Source organism: Gastrolobium bilobum, unplaced genomic scaffold (assembly GCF_033153095.1).
Source record: "Gastrolobium bilobum isolate Gb01-03AN ecotype WA unplaced genomic scaffold, APGP_CSIRO_Gbil_v1 utg18184, whole genome shotgun sequence".
Classification (NCBI taxonomy): Eukaryota; Viridiplantae; Streptophyta; class Magnoliopsida; order Fabales; family Fabaceae; genus Gastrolobium; species Gastrolobium bilobum.
Window position 1 is genome coordinate 14,120 of NW_026896811.1, and position 26,021 is coordinate 40,140.

General features: G+C 33.5%; 2 protein-coding genes and 1 non-coding gene across 4 annotated transcripts; 2 read left to right on the forward strand and 1 right to left on the reverse strand.

The window, feature by feature from the left end:
* The first annotated feature begins 4,689 nt into the window (after nt 1-4,689).
* LOC133302168 (receptor-like protein EIX1) lies at nt 4,690-8,483 on the forward strand. 2 transcript variants are annotated; one of them, XM_061501916.1, is made up of 3 exons: nt 4,690-6,846; nt 6,916-7,862; nt 8,041-8,483. In XM_061501916.1, exons 1-2 carry the CDS (start codon nt 4,806-4,808, stop codon nt 7,857-7,859), a joined length of 2,985 nt encoding a protein of 994 aa, XP_061357900.1. In that variant the 5' UTR covers nt 4,690-4,805; the 3' UTR covers nt 7,860-7,862; nt 8,041-8,483. The 2 variants fall into 2 exon arrangements, with proteins under 2 accessions (XP_061357900.1, XP_061357899.1); XM_061501915.1 differs by having other exon boundaries at nt 4,690-7,862.
* A 14,465-nt stretch (nt 8,484-22,948) lies between these two features.
* On the forward strand, nt 22,949-23,658 carry LOC133302169 (protein ALP1-like). The gene is made up of 2 exons (XM_061501917.1): nt 22,949-23,087; nt 23,195-23,658. The coding sequence occupies exons 1-2, from the start codon at nt 22,949-22,951 to the stop codon at nt 23,656-23,658; spliced, it is 603 nt and encodes a 200-aa protein (XP_061357901.1).
* A 1,882-nt stretch (nt 23,659-25,540) lies between these two features.
* LOC133302170 (small nucleolar RNA R71) lies at nt 25,541-25,647 on the reverse strand. Its single transcript, XR_009750296.1, has one exon. It is a non-coding gene; the product is annotated as a small nucleolar RNA R71 (small nucleolar RNA).
* Nucleotides 25,648-26,021: the final 374 nt, after the last annotated feature.

A 26,021-nucleotide genomic window follows, 5' to 3' on the forward strand; every position in this document is an offset into this window, starting at 1 on the left:
GGATGTGTCCTCCTATTTCATACCAATCAATGAATTACCAAGGCGATCTACTCTGCATATTTAGCATATGCCCAGACTATATTGAAGTTAATCTTACATGTCTTGCTTTTTTTATTTCCCCGTTATTGTCATTGGCTACCCTGACAGATACTGCAAACAACAAACCGATACCGACATGAGACGCGGGACACGACACAATATATCAACACGTTAATTTTAAAAAATGTCATATTTCAACACGTTGGGACACGTTTTAATATTAAATAAAATTTTTAATATATAATATAATTTATATTTAATACATATAAGAGTTCATAATAAATCATATAACCAATCAAATATTTAAATTTTATAACATAAGTATAAATAAAAATAATTTTTTCTACTTTGTTAATTTTTCATGTTAAATTTCATAACAAAAATATTAATTTATAAATTATTTTCTATATTTAGTTAATAAAATAAAATTAAGATTAAAAAAAAACGTGTCAGAGTTAACTGCATGTTGAAAAAAGTTGACTACGTGTTGAAAAAACGTGTCGAAACGTGTCAGAAAGTTGACCGTATGTCCTCAAATATTGACTGCATGTCATACGCTTATCGGAGCATGTCCGTATCGGATACGTGTCCGACACGCAAAATTTTCAAAAAATACGTGTTTGTGCTTGACAGGTTATAACTGAATGTCTTTTTATTTTTATTTTTATTTTTAATAACCAAAAGGAGTTAATAATATACTTTTTGTTTTTTGGAAACATGTTATAATGACCTTTTTGAGGCTGATAGGCTCTTGTTATATTCCTACAAACTTCAACTTTTTAAGTTTGTTATTAAACTAATTTGAAATATGGGCGGACGAGATAAAAAATTTAAACTCTTCTAAAATAAATAACATGTGAGTAGCGCCGGACCTACTTAAGCGCAAGTGACCGTAATTGCGGTCACAAACTTTTGAAAAAAAAAAATCAGAGGACACACTCATCATATGTGGGAGAGAAAGAAAAAGATAGAAATTTTTTTTGGAGGGTGTGTGTTTATTGATATTCAGTAATTTCTTCTTTGTGTAGAAGAGAAGGGTGCAATTGGTGACCGGAATGAGCGGTAGGGGATGTGTTCCGGCTACAATGCAGAGAACGGAGGAGGAATAGTATCTATGGGGCTCACACGTTCCTATACAAGAGGGGTTGACAACTGAGCAGGAAGTTGACACCACCATTTTGGCTCTATCTCTAAGGTGAACCCTCTTTCCAATGTCTCCATCCACTATGTTTTGCTTTTTTTTTTTTTTGAATTTAGAATTTTTTTAAAAGATTTAAAGTAATTTTAGAAAATAAAAAAATTAATTATTACATGTATAAACGTATTAAAGATTTATTCTGCTTTATGTATGGCTTTAATGCATGTTTTTTAAATAATCATGCAATAAATTTCATGTAAATTTTTTTTCCAACAAATTAATTTATATTATATTTATAATGGTAAATTTATTTTATGAAACTTATTGATTAATAATATATTGAATATTTGAAATTCAACACACAAATTTATTAAATTATGTGAGGTTGTGGTATTTTTGGTTATTTTGAATATGTAGTATAAATTTGAATATAATTATTCGGTTCAAGCGATTCAATCAGTGACCTACTACTTAAACGAATAATCCAATGACTCAGTATCCTAATTTGATCAATTGCTGGTTCGAATTTTATAATATTAATAATAACTCCATAGCTCTCAACTAATAGAACTTATCTAGAACCAGCTCTTGATGTCCGGCTCTATGACAGGCCCAGATCAAAGAGTTCCAAGATATAACAAGAAACTGCTCCATGGTCAGAATCACACCAAAAGAATAATCAAGAAGACCAAGCTTCCCATACATAGCTATTAACGAATTCCCAAGCACTACATTAGACAAAGCCATTTCAACTAATCATCATGTTAAGTTCTGGATAGACCGTATTGTTATATTGTATGATATACGTTCAGAGATAGTGTATATCAGATTGATACCAAGCTTATAGCCGAGGTCCCAATCACTGCGTACAAGCAATAGGCTTATAGCCAAGGGGGTGGGTGTGTGCACAGTGTAGGCAATATTCGTAAATAGGTCAAAAGTGTTTACCTGGAGTCTTTAGTTCTTATTTATAGGATTACCTTCCTAGGCTTGGGTCCTTAGAGCTCCCCCACTTGCAGTATGATTCAACTCCCTTTCTGTTGGGATGTGATCCTTATCTTGTGCCCTCTGACTGTTATAGAGTTGTTGAGATGCTCATGAATCTATCTCTTAATAGATTCTTAGATGGATAGTTGGAATATGATATTCATATCCATAACACATCCTATCATGAATCTGCTTAGCATTTAAAACTTTTCAAAAATAAAATAAAATTTGAGGATGGTGCCACCGAACCTTCACGACTAAATATGTAGATATGAACAATATTTTTTGAGTCCGCCATCATATATGAAGATCGAACCGAAACATTTTTCTTTCCACTACTCAGCCCTCCGTACACCCGTTAACAATATACTTTGCTCCAAGGAGAGAGGGTAAAGAAAATATACCACATGGAAAAAGGAGGTAGATACAATTCTAGTCACATCACTTAATACTTCAAAAGTCTTGCCCCTCCAAAAGTTCAGTTGACTCAAGCTATCGCACTCTGCTTTAGGGCACTAAAGTCTTACCCCCGTGCTCATGTTTAGTTGACTTAAGCTATCGCTCAAGTTTAGTTGACTAGGCAACCGATAGCAAATTCATCAATAATCAATCTTGAATAGGATTTAGAGTTTTAATTAACTCCATTAGATGATTTATTTGCAAAATAAGATTAAAAATTTTATTTGATCGGAGAACTGAATTAACTTAATTTTTTCATTCCATCTTCTTGATTCTTGTCATTACATGCAATTTATCGATGGTAATTTAAATGCGGTTATGACTCATAATTGAGGAAAATATTAACAATATATAAAAATGGATTAATGTTTTTCGTATAAAAGCAGAAAAAGTTATCTCTTGCAATTCAAATACGATTTCGTTTTTGTGATTTGAAAAAAAATGCAGTGTATTTTACTAGAATTTCTAAAATACCCTATATTTTTTCCTAAACCCCAAAATATTATTTTGGAGTTGCTAAATATAATTTCTTCTTTTTTATATTCTTGCTGAATATAACTTTATTAGCATGTTTTGATGCCTGTGACAATGCTGTCTTTCTTATCCTTATCCTTCTCTCTTTTAAATCTTAATTTTTTAAAATATATTCTGCATTCCCTTGATATTAAAAATTCAGTTCATCATTTGTTAAAGTTTGAAAAAAAAAATTAATCTATATAGTTATAATCATTGTACCTGTATCTTTATGATTAAAGAAAGGGTAATATATATCTTAGGTAGCAGCAGACCAGTGTTTCTCCGGAAGACACAAAAAGCAATGGCTCTCACTTGTATTAAACTTTCTATTTCCAATCTTTGTGGGCCATATTTGTGAATTATGTCGAAGATTTGTAAGTTTGCTGCAACAGAAGAATTATAAATCTCTTAAAGAAATACTATAAAAAAATGAGGTTTGATTTTCTCATGTTAAATGAGAATTCAATTCTCATGTGGTAGAGATAAAAAGCATGTGGGATCCATGTGTTAGAAAAATTATATGTGGGACCCATGCGTTAGAAAAATTATATGTAGGACCCATGTCAGCACGGAAATCGAAAGGTGTGTAGGAAAATTTGAATTCTCATATATTAAATGAGAATTATAAAACCCAAAAAAAATACCTACTTTTGTGTAGGTAGTACCAATTAAGCTCCTAACTCTCATCAATTCGATAGAACATTGTTTGTAAATTAAATTGTGTTTTTTATTTAACATTTTTTTTTTTGTATAATTGACAATGATTTTGAGTGGCAGGGGATGTTCTCATAATGTTGGATATGTCCTCCTATTGCATACAAACCAATGAATTACCAAGGCGATCTACTCTGCATATTTAGCATCTGCTAAGACTATATTGAAGCTAATCTTACATGTCCTGCTTTTTCTATCTTTTCCCTCTTATCGTCATGTACTGGCTATTCTCATAGATACTGCAAACTACAAAGTCATAATGGAAAGCCTTTTTATTTATAAGTTTATTTTTTTTAATAAGCAAAAGGAGTTAATAATAATACAAAAAAATAAAATAATCACTCTCTGTTTAACCCGCCTAACGAGTGTGGAGATAAAAGGAATTAATAATATACCACATAGAAAAAGGAGGGAGATAACCCAAACTCTTTGGCACACTTGGTTCGGAGGCTGTGTTCCCTTAATCAGTGGTCTCGAGTTCGAGTCCTGAGTATGAAAAAAAAAGAATTAGGTAGAGCCGCCCCCGCAAGGGTTCTACGGTGCTCGATTTGGGATTAGTCTCATCCCGAAGGGGGTGGAGATACCCTTCAATTACTGAAAGAAAAAAAAAAAAAGGAGGGAGATAGAATTCTAGTCACATCACTTAACACTTCATAAGTCTTGCCCCTCCCTCATGTTCAGTTAACTTGAGTTATCGCACACAACTTTATGGCACTAAAGTCTTGTCCCTTGGTCAAATTGAGTTAACTTGAGCTATCGTGCATTAAACTTTGCCTTATTGCCCTCAAGTCTTGCCCCTTCTTCTAAGTTTAACTGACTTGATACAAATGAGCACGATTGATATAAAAAGATAGCTAGGTTTCACTTTAGAATTCAGTTTACACTTTGCCTTTACATTCCTTCACTTTTAATAATATACAAAAACATTCCCAAGGGAATCGAGTTGATCACCATGTTAAGCTTTAGATTCATTCTCTTTTGTGTGGTGGCCATTCTATGCATGTGTTTCTGTGTTGGAACCTCTCAAGTGAAGAAGTGTGTGGAGACAGAAAGGCAGGCTCTTCTCAAGTTAAAAGATGGTTTCATTCATGGAACAGACTTTCTTTCATCATGGCAAGGTGAAGATTGCTGTACATGGGAAGGAATTTCATGTGATAATTTAACAGGTCACGTAACCATCTTGGATTTTCAATTCTTATCAGATTATTCCGCTGGACTGGGAGGTAAGTTAGATTCTTCAATTTGTGAACTGCAACATCTGACTTCCACAGATCTCAGTTCTAATAACTTGGAAGAAAAGATCCCAAACTGCATTGGTTCACTTGGTCAATTGATAGAGTTGCATCTTGAAAGAAATAGACTTGTTAGTGCCATTCCTCCCACAATGGGGAACCTTTCCAAATTGCAAACTCTTGACCTTTCATATAATGAATTTGTTGGTGTCGTTCCTCCTACTCTGGGGAACCTTTGCAATTTGCAAACTCTTGTCCTTGCACATAATGAATTTGATGGTGTCATTCCTCCTACTCTGGGGAACCTTTCCAATTTGCAAACTCTTGACCTTAGTTATAATGATTTGGTTTCAAATGACCTTGAATGGGTTTCTCACCTCTCTAACTTGAGATACCTTTATCTGTCAAATACTACTCTTTTTGGAGTTGTTGATTTGTTGTCATCAATTAGCAAAATCCCATCTCTATTGGAGCTTTATTTAAATTGGTGTGGGCTGGGTCAAGTCAATCCTAAATCTATTCCCCACCTGAATTCTTCCACTTCTCTAGGAACTCTTGGTCTTGCACACAATGAATTAAACTCTTCAACTCTGTCGTGGATGCTTAATGTTAGCAAAGTCCTCACTCATCTTTATCTCTCAGGTAATGAACTTGAGGGTATCATACCACAATCCTTTCAAAATTTGGGTCAACTTAAAGAGTTATGGCTGAATTCTAACAAATTGTCTGGTCCACTCAGTGACCACATACAAAACTTAGGTTCTTCACAAAATAATTTAGAATTATTGGATCTCAGCGATAACCCATTTAGAAGTGGTCAATTTCCTGATTTTTCATGGCTTTCATCCTTGCAAACATTATCACTTCGGAATACCAATATTGTTGGGTCATTACCACAATCATTTGGTCACTTGCCTTTTCTTGCATATCTGGATCTCAGTTTCAACCAACTGAGTGGATCATTGCCGTTATTCAAGGTTACAGAGCTAACCTCGTTAACAGAATTGCATCTTTCCCATAATCGGTTGAACGGGACAGTTCCATATATTATTGGACAACTTTCTAGTCTCAAGATATTGTATCTCTCTACAAATGAGTTTATTGGCAACATTAGTGAAGCACATCTGTCAAATCTATACAGTTTACGAGTTTTGAATGTGGCTCACAATTCAATTTCGTTCAACTTGAGTTCAAATTGGATTCCACCTTTCCAACTGTCTAGATTATATGCATCATCATGCATTTTGGGTCCTAAATTTCCGGCATGGCTCAAACATCAAAGGGAACTTAAGGCACTAGAAATCTATAATAGTGGTATTTCAGATCTGTTTCCTCAATGGTTTTGGGACCTATCTTCAGGATTGGTGTACTTGAATGTTTCACATAACAGACTTAGTGGAGTCTTGCCAAAATCACTACCAATTAGTAGGGAATCAACATTTCCACGTGCATGGGATTTTAGTTTCAACAACTTGATTGGTTCCCTACCTTCTTTTCCAGAAAGCATAAATATTCTAGTTCTCTCAAATAATATGTTTTCGGAGTCCCTATCTTCATTTTGTGCAATGCCACCACGAGATTTAACTATTCTTGACCTGTCTAGTAACTTACTAGCTGGGCCACTTTCTGATTGTTGGGGGGAATTTCACAGCTTAGAATTTCTGAATTTGGCAAACAATAATTTCTCAGGGAAAATACCCCATTCATTTGGCACTTTGCGATATATTCAGTCGATGCATTTCAATAACAACAACTTCTCCGGTGAAATTCCATCTTTGGCCTTTTGTAGCAAATTGACATTACTTGATTTTGGAGATAACAATCTTGAAGGAGCATTACCTACTTGGGTTGGCCATGACTTGCATGATTTGATTGTTTTGCGTTTACGGGCCAACAAATTTCATGGAAACATACCTGCAAGTCTTTGTAATCTTTTATTTCTTCAAGTATTGGATCTCTCACAAAACAATTTTACAGGGGAAATACCACAATGTCTCGGTCATATAATTGCTTTGTCAAATACCAAGTTTCCAAGAAAAACCATTCTCTATACCATAAATGAATATTCTGGTTTTGAATATACTATTTATTTTGTTTTCATAGACGAAGCAACATTGTCATGGAAAGGAAAAGACAGAAAATATGGGAAAATTCTTGGGCTTATGACAAGCATTGATCTTTCTTGCAACCACTTAACAGGAGAGATACCTCAAAGTATAACAATGCTTGTGGCATTAGTTGGCTTGAATCTTTCAGGAAATAATCTCACGGGATTCATTCCCAACAACATTGGTCATATGCAAATGTTGGAATCACTTGACTTGTCAAGAAACCATCTCTATGGTAGAATGCCATCAAGCTTTTCCAATTTGAGTTTTCTTAGTTACATGAACTTGTCTTTTAATAACTTGTCAGGAAAAATTCCAGTAAGCACTCAATTACAATCATTTGATGCCTCTACATACGAAGGGAACAGTGGGCTCTGTGGCCCACCACTCACAAACCATTGCCTAGGGGATGTGATTTCACCATCTGGAAGCAGTGGCCAAAATGGCACTAATGAAGACAAAGATGAGCTCATAACCTTTGGGTTTTACATCAGCTTGGGATTGGGATTTTGTGTTGGATTTTGGGCAGTTTGTGGAACTTTATTGGTAAAAACTTCATGGAGACATGCCTACTTTCAGTTCATGAACAACATGTGTGATTGGATGTATGTGTCACTAGCTATGTTTGCTGCTAGAATGAAGATGAAATTCAAAGTCCAAGAATAATAGGTAAAGTTTTTTATATCTCCTATTTTGTTATAGTAGATAATGATCCATTGCTTATTGTGTACCCATAAATATTATGATTTAAATGCAATTTTTGTGGAAAAAAATAACTAATATCTATTTATAACTTACACAATGCTAATCGAGTTGTTGTCTTTTTTTTTATTCTAATTTTTTGTAGGAACAACTCCGTTTGAGAGGGTGATGAAGATATGATGCAATACCTTGGTTAATTTGATAGAGATGTCTGTCCATGTAACAAATAAAAAATGTAAGAGTATTTTGTGCTAAATTTTCTTTTATCTATAGCCATTGTTTTAATGTTGTCCTCAGTCCTTAGTGCCTGTTTGGATCCTCTCTTTTTTAAGCTAGAAGCTACTTATAAGCATAAGTTAGGCCAAATAGGTTTTGGGAAAAGCTCTTATAACGAAAAGCTCTTTTTTTTATAATGAAGAAAAAAGATGAAAACTAAAAACTCCTAGGAGGAGCTTTTTTTTAAGCTCTCATCTATTTTTCTTGAATTGTGTGTTTTTTATTAATTGAAGAGTGATAAAGATAGAGAGAGATATAATTTTCTTGAAATATGTGCTTTTAAGTAATTTTTAAGTTAAAACTTTTTGTAATTTCCAAACAGTTTTTAGCTTCTTTTTTTAAGTTCTTTTTTTTAGCTTTAGCTTATAAGTAACTTTTAGCTTAAAATTAAAAGGATCCAAACATATAAGTCATATTTGTATTTCATTAACCTATTTTTAGTGTGTAGTATACTGCTATAAGTCATATTTGTATTTCATTAACCTATTTTTAGTGTGTAGTTTGAATCCTTATAGCCAAATATGTACGGGAGAAAATAATTATATGCATGAATATATCAAAATTTCTAACTTCTAATTTTATTATGCTAAATCAGTTTTTTAATTGTTCCCCTCCTATTTGGCTTTAAATGAAACTAATGTTAATATATAGTATTAGAGGTGTGCGAAAATTCGAAAAGAACTTCATTAAATTAAAAATTGCACCAAAACTGCCCCATAACAATTGGTTTTGTAAAACAGTTCTTCAACCAACGTGAACTGATTTCAAAAAATTTGATTCCAAACCAATTCTGAACTGGTGTGAAATAGTTCACAACTGAATTAAACCGTTATAATACAATATTCACTTCACAATTTACTCTAGCATTTAATTTATGTATAGCTGCATATTAAATTTGTTAATTTTTTTAACATATATAACATACAATCATACTGTTAATTAAATATCAAATCACAAAATTCCTTTGACCATTATCAAATAAAGTAAAAATAAGTATTAATAAACATGAATTTGATTCTTTTAAAGTAAAAAGTGGAGAGTTATAGTCTTGGATTGAAAAAATTGAACAAGTAGATTCTAGCAAGTTTGTATGCCATTTTCATATTGAAAAATTAGTTCCAAACTGTAACAGCCCGTTGTACACTGGTATTGTTAACATTAATTATGATATTAAGCGCAGTTACAATCACAGCAGTTCATTTATAAAAATGCGAATAAACTTTTTCCGATTATTACGCGAGCATTTAAAACATAAAAAGGCGTAATAATTAAAAGCTGTGACCGTAACTGTAAACTCTTGCGGAAGACTTATTTAAACTATTTGTATAACTTACTTTACTTATTATAAGTTACTAAGGAGTTCCCATAAACTCACTTAGCCAATTTCCAAACTTTACGTTTTTACCAATTCGGACATGTTTCACTCTAAATTTTTCTGCGACCACACCGCTCGCAACCAAACCTTCTTCTCGGATTACATCTTTGTCTTACTTAATTCCCTTTTCAAAAAGCTATCATATGCTCAATTCGGAGCTCATTAGCTCCGGTTATCGCCGTTTGAAGTTGGATCAGCAAATAGCCAAACAACCCCAAAAACAGCTCCAAACCACTCACCTTACTCGATTTACTGCACTCAATCCATTCAACCATTTGCTCTCAAATTTTTATCCTACAAACTAGACATCTCAAACTTCATTTTTATATATCACACGCTCAATTTGACTGAGAAACGAAGCGGGAATTAATTTCCCAAATCCGGTCCAGAATCTGCCTCAGGTGCAGGGGCACATGAGCAGTCCGTGTTTCTCTATTTTTTTCAGGCCGAAGATCAACCCAGAATTTCCTCAAATTTTGACACAAGGTAGAGGACATCTCAACCTTCAAAATGGCGTATGGCACGTCCCTATTGGACCTCTATGGAGGGAGATATGTTCTCCCGAAGTTCGCCTAAAATCTGCCAATTCTACAGAAATTTCGCCAGAGTTTCCTTTGTTTTTCCAATAATCCCAAAATTGTAAACGATCATTTAAACCTCAAATGTACCTAATAAACACATGATAATACAGTAATAATCCAATGGGTGGCACACACAAGGACCAACAACGCTTTGGGGCACTTACAACCCAATCCAGTTTATAGTTATTACACAGTTTATACACTAGAGCTCACATTATATTTCTTACTTGTTTCAATCACATAGGTCCCATTCACATGTAGTTTCACAATATAATCATGTAATCATAACTCTAACATAGGCCTAAAATCCTTCCATCTTGGTACATCATGTCTCTCTTACATTTACAACATACACTTAAATATTACAACTTACGACTTTAACTTCAAATTGCCTTTTACAATATTACAACACCAATTACAAATTTAGACATAAATTTAAATGATACAAACTACTAGACCTAGGCATGCCAACATGAACAATATGCCAAATACTGAAAATGTTCCTCTATCACCCTGCGGGCCTCTTGCCCGCTGCTCCAACGCTACAGGTACATCCTGAAATAAATGCCCCGAGACGGGGTGAGATATACGAATATATCTAAGTAACCAAGAGGTTCTGGAGAAAACTCCACCCAATGGTTCACTTCGATGCATATCAATAGAATAAAACAACCATTTTGAAAACGGGATATAGCAAGAGATTTAGAGAAGTGGGAAATATAAAGAAACAAACTACGACGATACGGGATGGTAACCCCAATTCTACGTACGCCCTGGGCATATATAAGCCTATGGGTATCATCCAAGGTGTGTTCACAGAAACCACAACCATGATGCCCAAACCAACCAAAACGCCAAAGACATTCCTAGTGTGCTCCTACCCGGATCACACACCATGACACGCAGTCAACTGGAACTCCCTCCTGGAGACCTATCCAGCGGAAGTCCGAAAATGCCCGAAGGCTAATAAAACTGTCTACTGGCCAGAGACTCGGTACTGCAGTACCCATAGCAATAATGCATGCATGCTCATGTGTTCTATACTATTCATACACACTTCCTACCGTTGCCATCAACTGGCAAGGTGGAACAGAAAAGGGGAACAAGCCCCAGTACCAAGAGGTTACCTGAAATATTGTTTCCACAAGCTCCGCAGCAGCTTATCCCTCAACTTGGTACACAGCAGAATGCCTACACAGAGGATATTTCTAATCACTCACAATTCAAACAATACATGCTACTTTACAATTACACATGCATTGAACCAATTACTTACCTCAATCCACTTGGTCCAAGACCAATGGAAACTCACTGAATCAAGATTCGGGATTCAAGTCAACGTACGGCAACCTATACAATTACGTACATCCATCAGTACGCGTCAAATAGCATCAAAATGCAAAATCACAAAAATCCTCCCCATCCTCCCTTGATGGTTCGGCCAATGAAGTGTAAATTTGAGATTTATTTTTCTAAATTTTCTTTCTCATTTTGTTACATCTCATTAGGTTGTCAATAGGCCAATTCAAGTGCTGGTTCGTCATTTTCGCGTCGGATTACATCAGAACGCGAAAACCGCAAAATCTCCCCTTTTTCCCTTGGAGGTTCGGCCATATAGGTGTTAATTGGGGATTTATTTTTCTAAATTTTCTTTCTCATTTTATTACACTCCCTTAGGTTGTTTAGAGGCTAGTTCAACCGTCGTTTTTTTCATTTTACGACATTTACGCATCGTTTTGCGAAATATTTCACTTTGGGCTCATTTAGGTCTCTAAACACAATTTAATTTTCTCATTGATTCAAACACTTGCCAATCACAACACAACCCATCTAAGCACTATATAACTACACAAATCATCATCCAATTCATTTTTCAACATCAATTCCTCAATTTTTCCTCAAAGGTTTGAATCTTGCCCTATGACATTCCAAGGGATTTCCATTCAATTTTAATCATTCCAACCCTCATACAACCTATTATATCATCATATCATCATGCCACAATTTATCAAACAAGTCTCAACACCAAGATTCACAAGTCCAAAATCATGATCATCAAATTTTTCTAAGTTACATTCATCAATTTTCACCAATAAATTTCATCGCATTTCTAGCTTTAATACATCATTCTAACACATTATCATCTAATACACATTTTCAAATTGAGCTCTCTAACACAACATATCATCAATCAAAGCTTTAGGTCACAAAATCAATTCATCACAATCAATCGTTTAAAATGCAAGAACACTTACCCAAACGGAAGGTATAAGACTCCTCCTAACTATACTCCACCATTGGAGCACTTGGAAGCTTCAAGAACACAATTTTTCTCCTCAAAACCGCGGCTGTAAATGGCCAAGATCTCCTCACACACGCGATTTCAAGGCTCAAGAGTGGTACCAATGTGTTTAGGAGGTGTTTTCCAACAAGTTTCAAGACAAAAATCGTTGGATTTGGTTGAGATTTGAGTGAGTTATGATCCAAAGAAAAATTTGCATAAAGAGGAAGGGGGAAGGGGCTGCTGTCGCGGGGAGGAAGAGAGGGAGGAGAGAGAAAGTGTGAAAAAAGGTGAGTTTGACTCACTTAAGTCACAGGCGTGTCCCACATGCGTTTTAACTTTAATCAATCATCTAATTTCAATCACAAATTCATGACCTACGTATTTTTCTTGTTCATGTCATATTTTTGTTTCCCAAAAATACTGATAAAATTTTCACGCTTATCGGTACAATTATACCGCAGTATTTTTACACCGGAAAATCACTATTCATCAATTTTTCTCAAAATGACTCAATTCCATCAAATTTCATCAAATCATATTTCCTAACTCAACAAACCATTTATAACTCATATTTGAAACCTAGAGCTCAAAATTCAACTGTCACGTTTTACGGTGCAATCGTAACGCGGTATTTTTACCCGCGAAAAACACTATTCACTGATTTTCCTGAAACTTGCCTGTCCACTCAATTTTTCGTTCTGAATCCATTTCCAGGGTTATTTTATCATCAGAGACCTTCTACTCAATTTTTATCTACCTAGGGTTGCGTGTTGGCTAATTACCATTTTGCCCTTTCTTTGTATTTTGGCCTAATCTTTAGGATTTTCACTAATCCATCACTTGATTTCTCACTTGATATTTTAATTACTTGATTTAAAATTGTGAGGTGTTATACAAACCAGTTTGAAAATACGAACAAAGAGTAGTTTCAAAACCAGTTGGTAAGATACCAAGGTTCAAAACTAGTTTTAAAACCAGTACAGTTCTTAACTGACTTATAAACAATTCTGTTCAAAAACTAAACCAGAAAAAACTAATCCAGTTCGATTCAACTAAAAAATAGTTTAATTCTAAACTATGCCCTCCATTATATAGTATAGTGCAATAAGTCATGTTTACTCGTGTAATCACTTTATTTGTGTTTTATTTTTTTATTTTTTTTTATTTTTTCTAATGTTATGTTTTGTTATTTATTTTATTTTCAAACTTTTTTTCTATTTTTTTTTTCATTTAGGTTCATTTACCTCCTATCCTAATTAATTTGGAATAAAGAGTTCTTGATATTGTTGTTTATTTACGGAAATTAAATCCTTAATTCTTATTGTGAAAACCCATACCCAATAAATCCAAGATACATCATATTGGATCATCAAGAAATATAAAACAAACAAGGCATACATGTCTCCATTGTAGCAACGATGTATCTCTAATCCTCTTGACTCTTTGGTCTTTCCTTATGAGCTATGGTCTTACTCAGTCAAATCACTCCTTAGAGGGTATTCTCTCTACATGGGAAAGAAAGAATCTAAAACTGATTTGAACCATTCGGGATCATAACCTTAGGTTTAGTTTCTATATATATTGTTCCATTAGGCACCTAGTACACCTAATTGGGCAAATATCAGGTATCCACTCATTAAGCCCATACCAAATTAGGAATCTGATTGGGCTCTTTTATATTGATCACTTAATTTACCTATTAATTAAATAGCATGACACAATTGATATTTAAATGTGTAGCCCATAATTATATTATGAAATAAACAATCTCCCACTTCGGCTACATATGATCTTGAAACAATTATATCATATATTCCTTAAGCGCTCAACTATATGCTATTTACCTTTGATTCCACGTTAGATACAATCCGGTTCATTTCCTACATCAACATGAGATCATGGCAATTTATATCTCTCTCAAATGTAACTAAACCTTCCTTGGTCACGACATCAACATATTCAATATATGGCGATCAAGTATGGATGAGCGGCATGAAAATTACATGCAATGTGATCTTTATCATGCCTATTTTCAACTGGTCCTACTTTATTCTTTATGAGATCAATTCATAATTCTTAACATTTAATGCGAAACTACAAGTAGAGAATTATACATATCCAGAGGGAAAAATATAAATTCATCTCCTTTATTCTGTAAAAAATAAACACATAAATGTTTAATACACAGAACACTTAAAATAATCTCCCATTAAACTATAGTGTCCTTAGGGAGAACAACACCTATATGAGCAGTATGCTCATGAAAAGTCTTGGGCATTAAGCCCTTTATAAACACATTTGCAAGCATGGGGTTTGTCCCTATGTGTTCTATTGCAATTTGTAACACCCTGTCTTGAGTCGGTATGTTAACTGACATTATGGTAATAAAAATGCTACACATTGAATTAAATAAGCGGAAGACTTAATTAAAAGTATCACAATAGCTTACCATTAACTATATGTCTTAACTTTTTCTTTACAATTTCTTTTTATGTAATTGCCTTACTTCATTTATTATTTTAAACTCTAATTCTATATACTCCCATAACCATACAGAACTTTATTTAACTTACAAACCATATCCAATTATCAAATCTCTTCCCGAATATAATAACGAGTATTATTTTTGATAGAAACCACGGACAACATAACGGCTGTAAACTGAACATTTCTACGTATTACAATTCAATGATTTCTTTACACCTAATGGATAACAATTCAATACATCTTGATCTGTAAATAAAAATACATCTCGGCTTCTACTGCATAAATATATATATATGCATAAGCCTCTCCAAGATGTTTACAGTAAAACATATATACAGATAGTCTCAAAACAAACATTTATCAGCCTACTGCTCCATGCAAGACTCTACTCCCCACGCATTGGTTCCTTGCCTAAGGATCCTCCTCCAGTGGCTATTGTACATGAAATATATCCCCATAACACGGGGTGAGAATGAATCTCAATAAGCTCGGGGTTTATGGAGTTGTCTCCACCCACGAGTTCACTTCCTGCAGAACATGTCAGACACAAAACATAGACCACACCATACAGTCTCTTAATTATTTAGTTAAGTATTTTACACCAACACACAAACATTTTTACATACAAAAATATTTTACTTTCTTTCTCTGATAATTTAGAGTTCCTTTGATTAATTAAATATTTATTTAGAACTCCTATCAAGATTATCAGCAATATCATATACTTTTAACAATCAGAAAGATTAGACATTCACGCTAATCAAATTAATCAGAAACTCACTTGAATCAGAACTACCAAAAATCACAACTATCACATTCACAAATTAGTATATATAATAAATATATATATATACACACACACACACATCGCCATTTCCTCAAATATCACCTCTTTATAGTTACTTCCTAGGCTTAATTACCTTATGGAAGATTTCTCGAATATCACTCTTTTTATATTTAGTGTACTATGACTATACACTATCCATTAATCCTTATATCGGATTAATGACAACACAACATTTCATATGCTGACACCAAATCCAAAACAGAATATTAAACACCCACAACACAAAATTTCAATCACGACACGCAATTACATCACAACACAAAATTTCAAGCACAACATATAATTCTATAAAACAAATCAAACATAACACTTTGCATATAGATAACAAATAGAACATAATATTTTGCATACAGATATTAAATAAAACATAACACATTAATCACATTTAGTATATTTCACTCAATAACAACATGTTAAGTCACCTTGCATTTACTCACACTATATCAAATACCATTACACCAAAGTACACATAACAGTTCATGTGGCAATAATTACAACAAATTGTATTCATTTATATATATTTACACATTAATTCATGGCATAATTAATTACAACATATTGATTTAATTCTCATAAGATCATGCAATTTATATTATATTATTTTCATACATATTGATCCTATATGAATGCAACAATGTTAAGTTCTAATATTCATAATAGTTATTTGAATAGAAAACCATAATCCACTTGGTTACGGCAGAACAATCATAAATGGACAAAACTTCTAAGCTGAGAACTCACCTGTAAAGCTCCCTGCAATTTATTTGCAAACCAAGTTATACACACACTCTACGTCCATTACCTCATCTAATTAATAGTCTAGTACAATATATAAAATACCATCAATACATATTACTTGAAATCCAAGTACCTATCACAACACACGTTAATTCAATTACCAACTAGGTAATTCTCTTAGTCACTTTGACCACTCTATTTACCTTGACAGTTCATGCCATACCACAAGTCTTTTCATTTAATAGTTTGATCCCAGCACTAGTTAGTTTACACCAATTTCAAAACTCAATTATCAAAATATAGCTTTTTAATTTACTATTCATATAGTTAACCTTCTTTAAGGGATCATGAAATCTTTCACCAAAAATTATAATATTTTACCATCTTAATCTATACATCATATGCTTTCCAACAATATCTCACACACCTCATTCTACCAAATACAACTCAAGATATCTCCGCCATAAGCAAACTGCTTAAACCCGTCGTCAGAACAATAGGGGAGCGGACTTTTTCATTGTTTTGGGAATGTTTCCTGATTCATTTTATTCTTATATTTTTATATCAATAATAGACATCTAGGGCTTTAATTTGATATAATATTCATACCATTTGGTTAAGAAACGAAGGAGTTATGAATTTTTCAAACTCCAAGTGACATGCTGCCAACACAGGGCAGTTTCGGGTACTGTCCATTCTCATTGAAATTAGGAATGATCTAGCACTTTGAAAAATTCCATATTTTACAACAACATAATATACACAACAAGATTTAATTTGATACCTCACACGTTCTATTTTTTTAAGAAATGAGTGAGATACGCCTTTTCCAATTTGGGCTAAAACATGAACACAGTTTTTCACAGCTTGATCCACCTTTACTAATCTGTCCACGAATTCCTCAATTCTGATTGGATTCCTCTGAAATTTTAATATGTTATAATAGACTTGTGTATATTTAATTTGGCACAAGTCACACTCAATTTGGAGTTCTAAAACTCTGATTATAAATTTTGCAAAGCAGAATCCAGATTGTTTTCCATTAGAGTTTGTGCACTTCTTAACAACTTAATTTGTTTCCTTTAACTTCAAACCAACAAACCATCACCAAAGAATATTAATCCACTTTAAATAACATCTTAGGATTATGTTAACACATAACCCTAATCAGTCATAAACCACTTCACAAATCCATTTTCCAGATTGCTCTCCATTAGGGTTTGTGCACTTCTTAACAACTTAATTTGTTTCCTTTAACTTCAAACCAACAAACCATCACCAAAGAATATTAATCCACTTTAAATAACATCTTAGGATTATGTTAACACATAACCCTAATCAGTTATAAACCACTTCACAAATCCATTTTAAACCATCAAAATTTACCAACACTTTCCAAGCTTTGATCCTTGAAGAACACTTGATTTTATATCAAATATAAACAGGGGAAGTCATCTTTAAATGGTATTATCTCAAGATATAAAGCTCTACATGAAGAAATAATAGAGGGGGTTTTGATCACAAGTTCAAGGGCTATAAGTTTTATGTTGAAACATTGACCTTAAAATGGCTAGAAAATGAAGTTCTCAAGTTTTTCTTTGCTTCCATGGTGGTCACGGTTTTGGAGAGAAAGAAAAAGTTCAGATTTTTGGTCTTAGAAAGAAATAAAGAACCGACCTGCATGATGGAAAATAATAGTTTAATAACTTAGATATTTTCTAAGTGTTTTAACTTTACAAGCTTTCTTCTCATTGGTTGATTTCCTATGCACTTTGCTTTGTCATCTCTTAATACCACACTCTAGAACATTTTGGCTTCGTGAAGACACTAAGGTGGCATGAAAATAGTTACCATATGGCCGACCTATATGGGCTGAAAATTGCAAAGAATACATCTTAACTTAGTCACTACTTTTGACCTTCAAAGTAATTTTTCATTGGTTGTTCTTTTGAAATTTCCTTTAGCTATCTTTATTGACTTTCCAACTAACTTCTCATTGGTTCATTCATCTTTAGACCTTCAAATCTTATTCTTTGGTTAGTAACTTATTCAACTATTCTTTAAGACTAAGTAGTTGAATTACTTTACATGTCACCTTTGAATTTCAAACTTAAATCCTATTGGACAATTTATTCTTAAGACTTTCAACCTTAATTCATATTAGTTAATTTCTATCAACCTTTGACTTCTTTGACTTTAGCCTTAACATGATCATAAGGTCATCCAATATGTTTAGGAATTTTGCTAGTTTTCATAATTTACAAAGTCTTAAAAATTTTACAATTACTTTGTCTTAAAAAAATTTCCATTAGTTAATAATTATCCAACCTTTGACCAAATTTTAAGAATTAATCTAGACATCATTTGATCAAAATAATATCACTTATATCTCATAGAATTCTAAAAATAATTTAATTAGACAATGAAAATCAAATTTAGACCAAGTTTCACTTATTTGCAAACTAGTCCCTAAACTTTCACATAATTATACTTTGACCCCAAATCTTTTATATAATTCCATCATAATCATATTTGACTTATTTGGCTTGAACTGTATCTTTCACTTAATTATCACGTAGTTTACATGATTTATCGCTCACTGTTTCCTTGAACAAGTGTTTAATTCACTTGAACTCCGAACTAGTTCATTGTCACCTATTTTGATAGTGAGGGTTATTAAATTCACCCCACCTTTTAAAGATTTTGTCCTCAAAATCAAAACACCATACTTTTCCAATACTAAGAACCGACAGAGAATTCATCTCCTATTCTTGAAATTGCTTAGTTCCCTCCTTTCTTTTACTTATATAATGACTTAGCTTTGTATGCTAACCATCATCTCAATTTCTCACTCCCTCACATCTTACAATTTTTATTCTATAAGGAACATAGTAATTCAAACATCCAAAGTTTTCTAGCTTTCAACTATACTTAACTCTTTACCTTATCCGTCTTTTAGACATAAGATTTCATTTTCTACTCTGAACACAATACATTTTCACTATATTCCTAGATATATATTTTAAAATTTTAGGAATACTATCAATGTCTCCGAGAACATAGTCTATATGGAGCACAACAGAGTATCTCATACACATAACTGAATATGACACCCGTTAGTTATTATTTCTACCTCGGATAGTCCAGACAGGCAACTATGAGGACCTTTGTCTCTCTAGAACAACCAGATGCAACCATAATTGGAGCACTCCCGGCGTATCTGTCACTAATCTTTTATTTCCTTGGCCAAGGCTTCCTCTGGATCACAGATGAACCTAGTCCATTTGGTGTCCACAACAAATCCCATATATAACGGCTCTAAGAAGTGTGTTTTTTTATCAACACTGAGGCGTCCCCCATAATAGTAGTAGTATATAAATATATTTCTTAAGCAATCAAGATACTATCTGACAGGGCGAAAATTCATTCCCATTTAAGCCCATTTTGATGATAAAAATCCATCTGTTCTGCCAATTGGTAATCAATTTTTGCTATAAAAAGATGTTCCCAGATCCTGAGAACAAAAATAGCAGAAGGGAACAAATGGTGATATAATTAGCTGATAATGCAGGAAAAATGGGAATGGTTTGACTTATTTGTACACATGCTCCGCTAACCTCTCATCTGACTCTTTTGCAGGAAACATTGAAAAGAAACTTCTAAAAGCAAAAAAATAGTATAGCAATCAAGCAGGAAGAAACGTGTACAGCAGAGAATGAAGAGTGCTCATTGGTTTAGAGAAGAAAAAAAAGGCATGTGGGTTTCAGAATAAAAAGGCAAAACTCAACCCTAGGCCATCTAATCAAGCGACTTGTTTCACTTGTCAAAGCACCAGTTCACTGCCTCTCCATTCAATCAAGGATCAGTTGAAGAAGAATCACAAGATTGCCATCCACTACCTCAGCCTATAAATAGGAGAATCCCACATGAAGAAAGAATTGAATTCCTTAAGAAGAGATCATCTAGTCGTAGTTTAAATTTCTGCATTTTTAACTTGTATAGCTTTATCAATAGCTAAGTGACAACAACCCTTTTCCCATTCCTCTTCACCATTTGAGACTCCTCACTAGCAATCTCCATACTTCTCCATTTTATTTCTTAGTATTGTAAACTTATCGTTTATTAATATACATTTGTTATTTCTATTCCCTTCTACTCATTATCTTCAACCTGAATCTCGGGTCGACGGGATTTCAGATTGAAATAACTATGTTTGTGTTTTCAGCCACGGGATAAGTTATTTTGGAATGGAAAAGCTGTGAAATTCTTAAAGAAATAAGTTCAAAACTCTTCCACTGAACCTTATGTATTTCTGTGATTCAAGAATTCTTGACTTTTTAGGTATCAATGGAAATTGAACGCAAACTGAGAAAGGAACTTCCTTAAGGAAAGGATTTCAGACAACTTAATCATATGAAGGAGGTAAGATTGTGGAAACAATCTTATTGGTTGCCTTAGGAATAAGGAACCACCTCGTTCCCTAAAGGTTATGAACTTAGTAACTGTTGGAGTCAAGGGAGGCACAGAAATATGGAAACTTGTGAGCCATTTAGGGTGTGCATGACAACCTTCCCGGAATGAGTTTTTTTTTTAATTTTTATTCCCGGGAACAAAAATGGATGAGAATTGCATTTGACAAATCCGGTTTATTTTTTTGTTCCCGGGATAAACTGGTTTTTTGTGTGTGCTGGGAAACAAAAAAAAGAATCAAAAAATTTCTACTTCTCTATTCCAGGGCAAAAAAAGAGAATCAGTTTTCTCTCGGACTATCACGACTTCATATCCGCTCACACACCAACATCGAACCATCACTGCTTTCAACCATATCAGACGACAATAAACCCCTCCCTTCAATCTCTTGCGTTCACGACTTCGTCTCCTTCCCTCTCTCTCTTGTGTTTCCCAGTTGCACGTCTCCTTCCCTTCAATCTCTATCGCTTGTTCTTCTCTTCCAAAATCAACGGCAGCGATTGTCTCGGCCACCATCCAGGTACTTCATTCCTTTATCCTCTCTCTCTCCTCTCAGTTTCAGTTTTAGGTATCTGTGCGCTTCACAAATCTGTTTATCTCATTCTTTTGCCGAGACAATCGTCTCCATTGATTGGATATGGAAAAGTGCAGTTCGTGCAAATAAAAATAATTTAATATTATGAAAAAAAATTGTGTGCGTACCTACAGATTTATGGTTTGTGTTATTCTTCCACTTCATTGTCTTCATCTTCATATTCATGTTTGTCTTTGAATTATAATCGAATTTGTGTTGCCTTTGTAGGATTAATTAACAATCACGAGCAACAAACTTTTGCCTCTCTGTTACGGTAGCTTTACATTCTTCTTTGTATAATTGAATTATAAAAGGTGGAAACTCAATTTTCTATGTTATCAAATGGATGGTGAAACTTAGTTTTCTTTGGTGGTACACCAGACAGCCTATTAGAAAATTCAGTTGCTTCTAAGCACTGAACCATATATTTTATAAGTTTCTTTGTTATAGTCAAAGGATCTTATTAATGTGACAAGCTTGAATATGACACTGCAGACTGTGTGTGTGTGTATGGGGTTATGCTTGCCACTATATGCAATATGACACTTGCTGGTCAATGTCCCTGCACATAATGGATTACACACTTCTAAATGATTTGTCCTTTGCCAAATAATTACTTAGTTTAATAGTAAAATATGTTGTAAAGTACTCAATATGGAGCAAAATGAAAAATATAAGAGAAGAAAAAAAGGGAAAAGAATGAGTGGCTTACTGTAGAATGCACTACATTGTTTTGATTACATTAAAGTACACTTGAATCTTGATTGAAAATGTCACCTATAGAAATGACTTGTTATTGCTATGCAGATTGAAAATGATCTATGCTCCATTGTTGAAAGTGAGCACTTTTAGGATACCTTAAGCAATCTTTCTGATATTAAAATTTAATGAACTAGGAAAAGACATTATGTTTTCATAATTGAAGAGAAGGGAAAAAAAAAGGCCATATGTTTTCATAATTGAAGTTGACCTAACTACATGTGGTAGGATTCTGGTTGAAAAAATTGTACTCAATACACCAAAATAAAAAACTGTTGATGCACCTTATCCTAGTCCAAGTAAACTTCCTGAAATTCAAATACTCTTAATAATTTAGAATCTCACATAATTAAGTAGCAAAATAAAGATTCTCATTTATGCTTTTGAGACCCCTGTAACTAAGTACACTTCTTTGAATTCCAATACCCTTAAATAACATTGATTCTTTTAAACAAAGTACTAGAGGACCGGTTCTCATTTCTGCTTCTAAAAACCATGTAATTTATTTTCAAGCAATTGATTACCCTTTGCATCCAGGTTACCTTTCTTGGGTTCATAATATATGTAATTGTATGGCAAGCATCCAATTACACATAAACCTCATAGTTTTATCAGACTATTATTCACCAGGCTGAGTATGTGCATTTCTAATTTTTGGTGATATGGTTTATTTTCTGACATGTTCCTTTGATATGAAGTTCACTTTTGTGTATGCCGGATGGGAAGGATTAGCAAATGATTGTCGTATTTTTAGTACTGCGCTTGAATCTCCTAGGTTGGAATTCCCTCATCCCCCACCAGGTATGATGAGTTTATACAGCAATGTGAATGACATTTTTCTTTAGTTTCACATTTGATTGTCCTTATTATTGCAATTTATATATTGGTAAATTCTTGTCGACATGTAGGCAAATTTTATGTTGTTGATTCTGGATACCCAACTAGGGATGGTTATTTGACACCATTCAAAGGAGAGCGCTACCATTTGAATGACTATAGAGGAAGACGAAATCAACCCAGATCAACTAAGGAGTTGTTCAACCATAGGCACTCTTCTTTGAGAAATGTAATCGAACGGTCATTTGGAGCTTTGAAGAATAGGTTCCCAATTTTGCATAAAATGCCTTCATTTTCATTTCGGAAGCAAGCTCTCATTGTGATTGCATGTTGTGCAGTACATAACTTTATCAGGGATCATCAGATAGCAGACAAAAATGTAGCACATTATGCAAATCCCAACATTGCAGCATCAACCCATACATCTGCAACTATAGATGATGAAGGCTCCTCAAATCAAGTGACCCAAATAGACATTATTAAGAAAAATATTGCAAACCAATTAGCTATAGATAATCAATTGCCCCCAATATGATGTTGATGAATCAAGAGACATATTCGAAATACATTGGAGACTTGTCATTTTTTTGTTCAATGCAACATCAATTATTTTTTGCTTTAAGTATGATGTCATGAAAATTTAGTTGAGTGATGTGACTTATGTATATGTATTTATTTATTCATTTGTATCATTAATATTAAGGTAATAATATGATATTAAAAAATAAAATGGTCAAGGGAATGACAAACAAAAAAATATGAATTGTGAAGATGATTGAAAAATAAGAGTTAAAACTATATATTAGCATTTGTCGTAAAAAAAAACTATATAATAAAATATTATAAATTTTTAGATAATTCTTTTAAATATAAATTTTGGCATTTCGGTTACAATCTATTGTCATTTGCTATTTTATACAGTTGATGAAATCTATAAACAAAAGTAAAGAAATATATTTTTATTGTGTTATCAAACGTAATTCTGATTCTCGGAATAAAAATAAAATGTGTTACCGAACGTAATTCTGATTCTCAGAATAAAAATAAAATATGTTAACAAACATAATTCTGATTCTCAGAATTGTTCCAAGGCACAGAAATAGAAAAGAATCATTTCTTTTCAGAAACAGTGCCAGGAATCAGAATGGTTGTCATGCGCAGCCTTAGTCCATGAGCTAAAGAATCAGAGTTGGTAGTGAAAAGACCTGAACAAATTCAGAAGGGTTAAGTCTTGAGTTGAGAGCATAGTTATTTAAGAATGGAATAGTGGATCTGTTCCTTGTGTTAAAAACTGTTTTTGTTAATCATTCATCTTGTTGTCTCTTAATTATTGTTATCTTTAAATTTTAGCATTTAATATCTTGTAACCACTGAACCAATTCTCCCATGATCTTGTTGTTCCTCCTGAAATCAGGAAGTATTTAATATATAACGATGCGAGGAGTTATTTAGAGTCATTCTGAACCTAGCACTTTAAGGGAACGTCCTTGAGGCACTAGGGAATGAAAGGCCAAATAGTTCAAATACTGTCTTTTCTTTTCTTTTAAATTCTTTTTAGATTAGTTCAAAGTATTATTTAGAGTTACTATTTTCGTGGAAACAATAAATTGGGCACTAATAATCGCATTTATTACTTGATGCGTGAACTTGCGCGACTGGGTTAATATATTGAGAACGAATGCATTTTCTCTTGATAGACTAAGTAAAGGAACGTCCTTAAGAGCATCAGCACCCAATAAGTTTTTAGCGCCATTTCCTGGGATAGTTTACACTAAACTTTGTCTTTGAAACTATTCTACTTTAGACTCTATTAATATAATTCTTTATTTTTTTTATATTTGTTAAACTGTTGTTGATATTGTTTATGTTTCATGGTTTATGAGTGAAGAATCTGAAAAATGATTCTTATTCTGACACTGAGGTACCTTTACTTTTCTTTGATCCTAAACTAGAACATACTTTTCACAGTAGAAGAAGAGAATTAAGGGAAAATAATTTTGAACTAGAAATGGCTGGTCATAATAATCACAACAATGAAGAAATTCCTCATGAACAGAATTTTAGTGCACTGGCTTCTCCTTCAAGGAACAGACCAGAAAGAGGAGTGGTTCTCCCTCCTGTTGAAGCTCTTAATTTCAAGCTGAAACCTATCATGTTCAATATGATTAGGGAAGCTAAAATTTTCAATGGATTTCATGCAAAAGATCCATACTCACCTTAATAATTTCTAAGATATATGTGATAATTTTAGAACAGAGGGAGTGTCAGAAGAAAGTATGAGAATGAGGTTGTTCCCTTATTCTCTAGGGTCAAAAGCTAAAGCTTGGATGAAATCCCTTACCCCTGGATCCATACATTCGTGGGAAGAGTTTTCTAATAAGTTCATAGAAAGGTTCCTCCCTATGTCCTGTCAAGCTGATGTAAGAACAGAAATCTCTAGCTTTAGAATGTTTTATGGAGAAAATCTCTATGAAGCATGGGAAAGATACAAGGACATTATCAAAAAATGTCCTAACCATGGGGTAGAAAAAAGGGGAGTTTTACAAACTTTCTATAAAGGTATAGACTATACTTCTCAATCACATTAGGATTTTGCTGCAGGAGGTTATTTCTTTTCAGGAACCCTTAAATCTCATTATGAGATCATAGAAAGTACTGGGGAACATTGTCTTCAATGGCCGTGAGAAAGGATGAGCCTAGTCAGAAAACCAGGAATGTTGGAGTTAGATAAACAAACTGTCACAGAAGCTCAACTAGTTGCCCTGATGAATGAAGTGAAGAGTTTAAAAGCTGACAAAAATCAGCTTAAAGCCAATATGTTACAACTCACAGCCCCAAAAAGTGATCCATACTCAACATGTGGTGACAATCATGACTCAACATATTGTCCTTCAACAG